General features: G+C 32.9%; 3 protein-coding genes and 1 pseudogene across 5 annotated transcripts in view; 2 read left to right on the top strand and 2 right to left on the bottom strand.

Moving 5' to 3' along the window:
• LOC144835092 (uncharacterized) overlaps positions 1–9,862 on the top strand; it is a 36,563-nt gene extending 26,701 nt beyond the window's left edge. The window contains exons 1-3 of one of the 3 annotated variants that reach the window (XM_078690129.1): positions 7,496–7,626; positions 7,796–7,928; positions 8,892–9,862. In XM_078690129.1, the coding sequence (XP_078546255.1) occupies positions 7,597–7,626; positions 7,796–7,928; positions 8,892–9,730 (1,002 nt within the window). In that variant the 5' untranslated portion in view covers positions 7,496–7,596 and the 3' untranslated portion in view covers positions 9,731–9,862. Of the gene's footprint in view, positions 1–7,495; positions 7,627–7,795 lie in introns of those variants that run through there. The other 2 variants (XM_078690128.1, XM_078690127.1) reach the window with 2 other exon arrangements.
• LOC144835096 (uncharacterized) overlaps positions 1–12,195 on the top strand; it is a 168,708-nt gene that overhangs the window by 149,092 nt on the left and 7,421 nt on the right. The window lies entirely within an intron of this gene.
• Positions 3,801–3,918, bottom strand: LOC144836533 (5S ribosomal RNA; annotated as a pseudogene).
• Positions 4,477–11,452, bottom strand: LOC144835188 (uncharacterized). The gene is made up of 4 exons (XM_078690247.1): positions 11,345–11,452; positions 11,007–11,144; positions 6,533–6,815; positions 4,477–5,390 (listed from the first exon to the last, which is right to left on the bottom strand). Exons 2-4 carry the CDS (start codon positions 11,140–11,142, stop codon positions 5,087–5,089), a joined length of 723 nt encoding a protein of 240 aa, XP_078546373.1. The 5' UTR covers positions 11,143–11,144; positions 11,345–11,452; the 3' UTR covers positions 4,477–5,086.

The following is a 12,195-nucleotide window of genomic DNA, read 5'->3' as shown; positions in this document are numbered from 1 at the left end:
TTGTCCTCCATAACATGAAAAATGAAGATTACTAAAAAAAAAGATTTTAAAAATAGGCCACATTTCGCAGTTTTACTAAAGCTAAATCACTTCCGTAGATAGAAAAAACTTTAACAAAAATCACTTCACTCAAAATAAAAGGTTAAATTCAACCAAAAACCCATTGACTTACGATCCAATTATTGGTGATAATTATTATGATATTAAAATGGCGTATTTAAAAAAACTTTTTTTTTCAGGGGGACAATATCATCATTATGGGAGGCATACGATTTGTAAAAGCGAAATACAAGCTTCCCTCCAAAACGACCACTTTGGAACACATCATGTTTTAGTGGTCTTTAGCTTTGATCTCTAATTAGAATCCCTCTAAAAACTAAAGACAGGCTCTAAAAGTGGTCTTACCATATTTAGAGGGAAATAAGTCAGAATGGTTAGCCCTATCTTGCTTTCCAGAAAGGTGAGGGTAAGTGTAAAAAGTTGGTTTATCTGTCCTCCTGTCCATTTTTGAGCGTATTTAAACAAGGCCAAACTCTCAGAAAAAAATGAACTTTCAAAAAGTAATGTACTTTAAAACCGACCGACATAGTTAAAACTTGTCTGTACATCAAAACAGTTCAAAAAGTACAGAAAAGCGATAAAACGCATAGTGATACCGGACCGACAGACAGATCGACAGACCGACAGACCGACCGACTGACATAGTGAACTATTGAGTCGCGTCCACGCGACTAAAAACTGCAGTATTTGCATTAATTTAAAAAAGTTTATTTTACAGGGGACATTTTGGAAAATGTTCAGTTGGGTTCACCCAAACTATGTGGTCTTTGGTATCTATTTAGAGAGAATATTTTAATTAGAGGGAGACCTGCATGTTCTTCAATTAACTATTAAACAAATCTGTAACTATATTTTTCTCTGCCACTGAAACTGAATTAGTCTAGGCTATCTGTGGATTGACCCAAAACAAATTGCAATAGTTTCAAAACTGAATAAGATATGTATGCAATTAATTTAGGAGAGAATATCTCAACTGTTATAGGTTAATTTGACCCCAAAGAACAACATAGGATATGTGGAAAATGTGCTATCTCGGAAGAAAATGGCTAAAATAGAGGTCAAAGGTTAAAGATGTGTGGTTCTTATATCTTTACAACCACTTGTCATAGAGATTTGTTTTTAGTGTTAAATTGTTCAAAATATACATATTTATATTTGACCTAACACAACCTTTAGCCATAAAATGACCGGAAATGCTTTACTGACCTTTGACCCCAATTTTGTTTTAAAATACACTGTCGGGTTAAATTGTAATGGACAAACTGTATCGTATCAAATTAAAGCGCATAAAATATGCTATCTACTGCAAAAAAAAAAAAATCATAGAACATACTATTGAAAACCTTTAGTTGCAGTCTCTTTTTTCGAAAACCTGAAAACAGAGACCCATGAATACATATTGAAAATAATATTGAAAATATTTTTTTTTTTTTCTTTCGTGGGTTTAGCCCACTTTTATTCATTATTCCATTCATGACAAGGATATACAAAGATTACATATTTTAAAATGTGTTTATAACATGTATTTACAATTATATGGTTAAAAGAGATATCTTTTATAAAACATAACATACTTGGATATCTTTTAAAACCTAAACATAATTGGTTATATTGGCACATACCCTCTTATAAAATTTGGCTAACGTATTGAAGCGTTGTTTTTCTTTCTATATTTCTTTCCCTCCCTTCCATCTTTCTGTTTTATAGTAAAATACAATAAGTGTATTAAGTTGTAAATTGTATTCTTTTTTTTCTCAAAACAGGAGAAAGAAAAATAAGGAAAGAGAAAAGAAATAAAAAACGAGTTTTCATTTCGATTTTATGAAATGTGATTCATTAATTTATCTTTTACTTTAGCCCATTTAATGTGAGCTTTATTTACATTACAAGCATATTGGTTAGCTAATAAATGTCTGAGTTCTATTCGGAACAAGCTCCAAATCATTGTTGATCTTTTTGTATATTTTTCTGATTTGATATATTTAGATTTATAAATACAGAAGGTTAACAATGAGATTAATTCATTTACATTTTAACTTTTTGTTCCTGTAACTATATCTATCCAATTCTTAACTGTTTCGTTAAGTGTATAGCAGTCTTGAATCATGGAATTAAAATTATTCCATGCAAGTTGAACACTTTTACACTTTAATAGCATGTGTTTGTCTGTTTCTGGTTCAGTTGGACAGTAGTCGCATAACTAGAAGATAGCTTCCATACCTTCATACGTTTTTTACATGCAAGTATACAGTGCTAATTTCGTAACATGTTTTACACTATAAACTTTGTTATACCATATTTCTTTCCAATCGAGGTTTACATTTATAAAAAGTGTTTCCCATTTCGATTCACAAGATGGGGCAATTGAAATATTATTGATAAGTTGTCTATAATAAAATGAGTTTTTGTGCTTTTTACAATAAAGTTGTTGTCTCTTGAAATCTATATTGTCTCTTTCGATTGAAAATATTTTTAGTGGGATCTTCGTTTTCAAGAAGTCCTGACAATAGCGACCACCCTATAACACAATATTGAGAATTTCTAGTGGGGGCCTCTGTATTTTTATAGATTTCTCGAAAATAGAGACTACAAAATTGAAAATGTGTAATGAGAAAGAAATTTAAAAAAATGTGCATAATTTTATTATATAAACATATTTTTGTTTGAATATTTATAGTATTAAATAATTAAAGTGTTTGGAAGAACTGTTGGGTATCAAATGAAAGTTCATGAAATATGCTTCTAAATATTGTGTTCTGATGAAGGTCTGTGTTTTGAGAAATCTTGAAGACAGAGAATCTTTTCAAATGTCCCAATATTATTGTGTGTGATTATCGATATTTCTCGAAAAAAGAGATCGCCACTAAACTGCTCAATATTGTGTTCTTTAGAGAGGTCTCTGTTTTAGAGATTTCATGGAAACTGAGACCTCACTAAGACTTCTCAATATTATGTTCTAGGGTCCGTCCCAGAAATGTTTGTAAATTAAGAGATCACCAATAAACATTTCGATATTGTGTTCTTTACCAAAGGTTGATTTAAAAAAATCTTGAAAACCGAGACCACCTTATAGAATACAACATTGAAATGTTTAGTATGGGTATAGTAAGGTGGTCTCTGTTTTCAAGAAATCTCGAAAACACAGATCATCATTAAAACTTCTCAATATTGTGATCTCTATTTTCGTGAAATCTTTGAAAATACAGAGGCACGACTAGAACTTTTCAATATTGTGTTAAACTCTGTCTACTGCACTATCAAACTTTATGTGACAAAAAATGTGATGTGCCCAAATATGGTAGTGATATGCTTAAATATGGTACTGATAAGACATCATCATGTCCATATTTGGGCACATCACATTTTATACATGCCTGAGGATGACATAATCATCTAAACAGTTTAGAAAGGCAAATTAATAGGCAAAATTAAATGTCAATTAAAAGTCAATTTAGCAGCCATTTAAATGTTGGTTGCCATCTTTATTTTATTTTTAAAAATTTTATTCAATCGAAACCAACAGCGATAATTACCACCACTAACATGTTTGATACAAACAAAGCCAGGACTGTTTAAAGCACCTTGATTGGTCCTAACATTGATCAAGGGCTTCTCTCGTCCAGTGTCCACCTTGACCACAGGAAAGGCATGGGCCAATACGTCTGAGGCAGATACTAGATGCAGGGGCTGCCGTAAGAGTCAGCAGTGCTGATATCAAATGCCTAACGGGACCCCAGCACCGTATACAGCACCCGCTATTCCCAGGTGGTCTCCCATCCAAGCTCTAACCAGGCCCAACGTTGCTTAACTTCGGTGATCTGACGAGAACCGGTGTTTCAACGTGGTAAAGCCGTATATCTTGAATTTTGGAGGACATCTTGGATTTGAACTCACATTCTAAATTAAAAGATACATGCTGAAGATGACATATTCACTTTAAAAAGTGGGGAAAGAACATTTAATATCCATTATGAATACAGTTTATATACTTTTGGCAGCCATTTTGAATTTTGGACGCCATCTTGGATTTGGGAAAAAAGTAAACGTGGCTCCAAAGATTATGGTGTTTGGATGAAAATTCCGAGTGCAAAATTCCATCGCAGTTTTGTCCTGGTTTGGATCAGTGAAACTTGACCTCCCATTTTTTTTCTTTTTCTATTTAAATTCCTGTAATTCCGTACCAAATAACATGACTATATTTTAGGCAAAATATTGGTAAAACTGTGTTTTAAAAAAATATGCCATTAATTCTTGAAAAATTGTAATTTTGGAAAAAAAATCAAAAATTAACATTTTCACCCCAAAACTTTACAATTTTTGCATTTAAATCATTAGATAGATAATTAGAATTGCTATTATATGATACTTTATTTAATAAAATATGTTACATCAGTCATAAGTTATATCTAAATACCAAATTTGACCTCGAATTCCGTACCAAATTACGTTTCAGTTTTTATATTGTTAATTTTACATAACTATATGCAAATTAGTAAAGCAAAATATTTGTAAAACTTTGTTTAAAAAATATGTCATTAAGTTAAGTTAAGATTTTAACTAAAATATAATTATTTAAATTTTAGATAAAAGTATAAAAAACACCCAAAACTATACCAAGTTTGCTATCATTAGATAGATAATTGAAATAGCTATTATAGGATACTTTATTTGATAAAATAATATTTTATAGGCCTACCAGTCACAAGTATCTAAAAATTTGACATAACTCTAATGACCCCTAAATTATATGTTCCACTAACCATATTTTGGTAGATTTTGAAAAGAAAGTGTCCTACTAGGTACTGAATCAGATAAAAAAGTTTTGAAAACTATTGCAATTTTTTTTGGGTTACCCACTTTTTTTTCCTAGATTTCCTGGACTAAAAGTCCTTACTCGTCAAAAATGTTAATGCATATGTATTCGTACAACGGCTACACGAATATCGTATAGAGACGAGCCACGACGGTTGTCACGAGCAGTGTCCGTTCATAACCGTCGATGTTACAATGTCTCTATCAATAGAAGTCATACGTTCGATGTAGTCTCTGTTTCCTGCTCTGTCAGTCTGGTGACCTGTTCTTCTCCAATCATATCTCCATGATATCTGTCCGCAGTATCTACATTGGTTAGTAGACGTCGTCTAAACAAAAGCGTTTTGTTGTGTTGATCTGGCTTTACCATTCCACCAAAAAAAAAGTAACCGATGCCTGATCCAATAATCACAGTAGAAATAATGTAAATATTCATTGTCATAACAGACAGCATAATGAAATAAGCAACCACCATCTGCCCCATATGTACACAAGACACGAACAGACGATATTGAAATCTGAAGGAAATAAAATAATTTGGCTAATGTTGAAGTCTATAATTTATTATGAAAATACAGATAAATATATAAGATAAGAATAATAATAATAAAACATTTTTTTTGCACAAATTAATAAAAAACAAAATGATAATCATGTACATTGTATCTAAATTTACTATACATCGAAATTACAGTGACGTTTGACAAAAAGTGGTGCATCATTATGTCTCTTTTTTTGTCCATACCTTAAATATATGTATTACAAACAAATACTTATACAAAAATACCAACAATAGTTAAAATATTTATTTAAATATTCTAGACATCGGTCTCATAGACAAAGTTTTTATTTTCTCTATTAAAGCTTTCAGGCGAGAACCATGGACACTTTTCATTAAAAATACAATACTGTCAGGATTCGAACCTGGAATCCCGTGATTCCTTATCCATTGGGATTACATTTACTTCGTACGATGTGATAATGGTTATTGTGGCCGTGTGCTATAACCAGACATAGATCTCACGTTTATACAATTTCAAATATCTTCGTCAATATATTTACAATGCTTCTGTTTGCACTTAAACAAGAACCACTGATTTTCACAAATCTCCAATTTCACAACTGTTAATAGTCAATGAATAAAATAAAAAAACCACCACGGTATATTATAATGTTTATTATTTACATGAATAGGCATAAACGTTGAATTAAAATTTGTAAGAGAGCGTCATATTTCAATCTTGATACACACCTTAGATCAGCGGCCAAGATTGTGTCTTGGTTTTAAACATTTAATTTTGTGGAGAGCGGGTTGTTGTATCATCATGAAATTGTAGTTACAACTTCCTGGTATTATTATTCATCGAAGAAAATACATGAAATTGTAATTGGCTACACGATCGCGATTGTTTATTTGCAGAAAAGGGAGTTTCTAATTTTAATTGATTTCTAGACCTACATGGTTATACAAATAAATATAGGCCTATTTCAATATCAACTCGTTCACAATATAAAAACAATACCTAAAATCATTTAGTGTACAAAATGATTACAATAAAAGAATAATAAAACTCCCTCAGCATCTATACAACTGATCGTCCCTATAAATTGTATTAATGCCGATCCAGAAAAGAAGATAATATCTACCCTATATTATTACCTCTGTGACCATTTTAATGCCACTGAAACTTTCTTAGCTTCAGAGGTAGGCACGTTCAACACGTCCCATCTGTTAGTTGATAGCTGTATGGAAAGTGTTCGTTTGAGCCCTTCTGGTATTGCAACCTGCTCATAAAATCCATTCCTCAGAGTACTGGTCAGGTGATTCATGTTTTTTTTTGCCATATAACATAGTGTTCGAACAGATGTATGTTTAGTAATACGTGTTATAGACTCGAAGAATATTGTTAATATTAGAAGGCCGAGTAATGACAATATTAAATCTGCAAAATATATAAACCAAGTTTATAATCATTAACACAGGCCTTTTTATACAAAATATACGAAATGCACTTAAAAATAAATAATTTGTATATATTTGATCTTAGAGATATCTTTATAGTCAATTAGGTTATTTCTGTAAATACTTTATTTGTCACTCTCATAAAATAATATATAAAAAAACATTATTAACAAATATGACAGAAAAGAGGATATTTTAGTAAAGTAATAAGTAAAGGTAGATTGTTCGAAAGTTTTTCGCCTCTAAATGGTATAACTAAATAAAACATTGTTTTCAAGCTTTGTATTTTTCATATGAAATTGAAAAAAAATAAATAAAAAAAATCAGATACAAATTTTAGAACATGAATGTATTAACATTAATAATAAGATATCTAAAATTTAAAGTTGTTTAAATAATAGTGCAAAATGAGCTTTATATTAATAGAAAATCACACAACGAACATACATTTTTGGAATAAGAAGTAATTGATTTAAGTAAGTATATTTTGGACTCTATTTGAGATTTGAGGACCAATGAGATTTCTTGTAGATTGGCCAATACAATTACTCATTGGTTATTCCAGTTGCGATGTGCGTGTGATAAGGAAATTTAAAATACGCGAAGCGCATAACCATTCTTAATCACGCGCTCATCTTTTTAAGTAAAGCAACATTATGAGATCACGCTAACTTATTTTTCAACAACCGGCAAGATCAGTTGATATACAGAATATATTGATTATACATAGGCCTATAAATACATATTTCTTCTAAAGAAAGATGAAGCAAGAACCAGACAAGAATGAACCAGTAAGTATCAACACCTTTTTTCTGCTAAGTAGGCCTAGTAGGGCCTAGCATGAAAGCAACCTGTATACACAGGTTTCTCTTACCCATATTCGCCTAGGCTAGGCCAAATAAAATGCTAATTTATCTTCATGTAAATTTAATAGGCATGCTATCCATTATTGCGTTTTAGTTTAGCTGCAACGACCAAGTTTCAAAGGATATGACTCGACCGAGAGTACATTTCCGTGGAACCAGTGAGAAAAAGCTATCAGGAAATCACAAAGAGGTCACAGAAAAGGTTGCTGATGAAACCAAACAGAAAAGTGAGTGTAACGCAGTTTGGAAACCAACGGATCGAGATGAAGAAAACAGTCCATGTAGATCACCAGCTGGTCCCTCTGGCGACTTGTACCTTCAGGAACAATCATTAACTAAACATGGAATTTTGCCCAATATATCAAGTGGGACCAAACGAACCATTACTTCAGATACAGCAATAACAACCAAGGTAAAACCTAGGAACTCTCTTCTAACACAACAAAGACCACCTTTTGTTGTTGGAAAACACAAACAGGATCCCGTACCATTGGCAATGAAGTTTGGTCAAAATCGAGCACACTCAGCTTTTGCTCCAAATGTCAGTAATAAGTTTCACCAAGCTTGCTTTTCCCAACCTCAAGAATCTATACTTAAATCAACTTTAATAAAATCTCGAAAAAAAAATTTGCGAATGTCTACAACAGAAAACAAAAATGGAGAAAATACTGATCAAAAACATGATCAGCATTTGAGTTGCATCGCAGAAATAAGTAAAAATAATCAATCCTTTATGTTATTCAATGATGTTTCCACACAATCATGCTTTGAAAAGCGCAAAGATTTCATTGAAAAGCACAAACAGATATCACGTGGTATTTTATTAGACCCATTGGGTGAAAATATTACCATTAAAGCTGAAAACGACGAAATGGTACGAGGTGATTTGAAAAAAGATAAAAAGAAACCTTGCACCGAATTAAAAGATACAGAGAGAAAGACTGATTCAAGCTATATCAAACAAGTTGAAATGGATAGCAACCATTCCCGTAATGATAAAGTGATATGTCAGTATAAAATAAAGACAAAAACAAGTAAACATATTTCAAGTGAAGAGAATAAGATGGAAATAAAAGATGAGGTAATAGAAAATACAGATTTGTTGTCGCAAAATGAATTAAATATAAATAATCAACCTTTACAACAACATGATAGTGATCTACATTTGGAAAAATTAACGTTTAATGTAGATTATTGTAATGACAAAGAACGCTTCCTGGCAACAGATGATCAGATAGATGGTGAGAAAGAATCTAACACGACGGTGGAAGTAGATAAAGAACACGCACTACCGATTGAAGTTGCCAATAATTGTGAAATATCTGATGTTGATAAACAACCCGATGTCTTACCTAATTGCGAAATTGATATCCAGCATGAAAATAGAAAAAATGAAGTTAGTGAAGAAATTGAAACCACTGATCAGTGTGCCAAAATGGAGGAAACAGAACCTGCAGCAACTGTCTTGGCTATAAACTACTCTGCTAATGACACTCCAAAATGTGATGATGCCCTCACCACTTCTTTTCCTAATCAAGAATTGAACATTGATGATAAAGAAGATAAAGTAGAAACCACAACCGGCAGTAGTGCTGAACAAATATGTAACATTGAAAATGATGAATCTGTGGATGTTATTCAAAGATTTGCAATTAGTCACAACCCAATCGGCCGTGTAAAGGGTAATACGGCATTTGATCATGCGTTTGACAAGCTGTTGACTCTTGAATATTACGGAAATCTTTTGGCAAGGTTGTCGAAACATTCTCAAATTCGACTCATTGAAGCTTTGAATCTAGTAAGCCAGAATGACCGAGTGTACAATGCTGCGCTAAAGAGCGAAGCGTCAGTGGAGCTAGACAAAGCACTTGACGTGTTCTTAGGTCAATTTGCAAACTCACTCATGTCATATTATAATGTAGCTGCATCTGAAGTTAATGCTTCTACCTTTTATAAGTGGTTCAGTCAAGCTGAGAATGAAATGGCAGCTGATCTCACAGAAGCAGGAGACGCCAACGACAACTTTTAACGTGTGTTTTGTTTTTAAATCCACCGAAAACGTAGCATATTTTCATAGTTTCCTTAAATAAATTTCTGTTTCAAATTTAATTGTTTTTTTTCTAACTTATTAAACAAATGCGATAAATAAAGATTAAATATGTTTGATGATTTACTGTATTTTAATATTTAATATTATTATCTAAAGTATTACAGACAATTCATTTTAATTACCTGTTTTATTGTTACGTGATAAATATACTTTAAATGAAATCAAATCGACAACTCGACTTAGCCCGTACTAATAATATAAAGTTAGATGTGTTTGTTGTGTCAACTTTTTAACACATGCATGACTATTGTAAACGACAAAGGAAAAAATTGATATATGACGTATGCTGCAGTTTTTTTTTTGGAAAATAGGTCAAAAAATCAAAATCAAAATTATGCTCTACGGGGTCTAACTTATAACACAAGAATCTCCTGTTCGTCCGAAGCGCGTAACAATTTCGAAAGGCATTGTGGGATAGAATAGAGCTAATGGGTGGCGCCATTGTGAGCCATGGAGTAGGGCGCCCGCATCAAATTAGAAAGTCAAAATCATAGAGGGGATCTGCTAATACTCTAGGGGGATAGAGTAATTGACTGAGGAGTAGGGCGCCCGCATCAAATTAGAAAGTCAAAATCATAGAGGGGATCTGCTAATACTCTAGGGGGGTGGGGGGGGGGGGGATAGAGTAATTGACTTTCTAGTTTGGAGGGGGCGCTGCTCCATGGTGTGAAATGGCGTCGCCCAGTTTGACCTTTTAACCCTGTACTTTCGATACTGTGTTTTGAATGCAAATTGAAGAACAGGAGATTCTTGTGTTATAAGTTCTTTGGTTAAAACTAGAAAATTTGATTTTTCTTACCACAGTAAGATAAGATAAGATAATCAGATTTATAAAGCGCACATATCCACAAAGAGTGCTCAAGGGCAGTAGGGGTACTATAGAGTGCACCGTACCCACCCTCGACCTTACGACAGTTTCACTTCCTAAAAGATAAGCATCATCGTTGATTTGTTTTGCTAAATCGGATTTACTTAAATAATAAAAAGGCATTCTGCAGTACACTGTCTGCTGACGGCAACATCAGAGCCATATATGCTCATGTAACACCACCTAACTCCTAATATTAACCAAACCTTCTAAATAATCGCTCACTAATTAATTTAGTATGTCATGGATGCAGGTTGCTGTCAGATTACGGCATGCTGGGATTGATACGATATGATGTCGCTCGTCGTGTATCGGGTGCATACTTACCCAGGTTAGTGACAATTGACCATCCATTAATTACAAGAGATGCTGGGAATGAAACGGAAAACGTCATGTGACCCATATCCATACTATGTGAATTTGAAGAGTTAGCAGAACCAACCATCATGTCCATACTGTCCATTCCTTTAAAGAAAAGGAAATAGATTGCCGTAGTACTGTAGTAGGCTCCAATATGTTTCGTGGCGTGGTTTATAAAACCTGGTAGATATAAAATTATGTCTTTGTGTTCTATAGGGTCTATGTGTCGGAACCTACCAAATTCAATGATAATACTACTTCGGCAGAGCAGCCATCGTTAGTTAATTACTGTTACGCCTACTTACCTTTCTTGTTAGAAGTGTGCTCCCGTTGGTCTTGCGATGATCTCAATGTCTCAATGTCTAAATGAGAGGTTTTCCAGTGAATGTGTATTGAAAATAAGAGTTTACTATTGTTATTGTTCAATTGTTATGAACCGATGAGGCGATTGTATTTTACACCTTTACAATTCGACACAATACAGTTGTATCTAACAATAGGTCATCGTAACTGAGATTCTAACATGTACACAGTGGAACTAGGACCTAATGGAAGATTCACTCATATAACCTTTATTACCTTTATAATTACTATAACTTTATAATAGAAGAGATGCTTAAGCAGGGCTAGTAGTTAGTTAATAATGATAATGTACATATCTGATATTTATTGATGATAGTATCGGAATAAAAAACAAAGAAGTTAGACTCTCGTATAATTGCTATTTTGTCCAGAGTTAGGGACGGTGAAATAGGCATAAAATGGTGTGATTGGATTTTTAATTTTTAAAGGGTGCACTTTATTTTTCACCAAAACGATTTTACAATAAAAGATAATTTAATTGGAGGCATGCCTATTATGAAAACAAAACACCAAGACAGAAACAGTCTTAATTAATTTTGTGGAAAAAAAATGATTTCGGTCATAAAAAAGACAAAATAAAACATAAATCAGACTATCTTCGATCGGTTGACAGTTTTATTTTGTTCACATGCTACTAGCAGTATTATTTGTATGGGTACAATCAATGATATATAGCCGAAGGCTGGATGGTAAACTACAATGTTATCGCAGTTCAAAAGTGATTTTCCATGGAGAGGGAACCAATAAGATGGTGGCTGAAATCGACCAATGGAATATGCCCTACGCAAAACGC

The sequence above is a fragment of the Antedon bifida genome, chromosome 2 (assembly GCF_963402885.1).
Source record: "Antedon bifida chromosome 2, ecAntBifi1.1, whole genome shotgun sequence".
In the NCBI taxonomy this organism is placed as follows: Eukaryota; Metazoa; Echinodermata; class Crinoidea; order Comatulida; family Antedonidae; genus Antedon; species Antedon bifida.
This window is presented reverse-complemented; position numbering and strand designations above follow the sequence as displayed.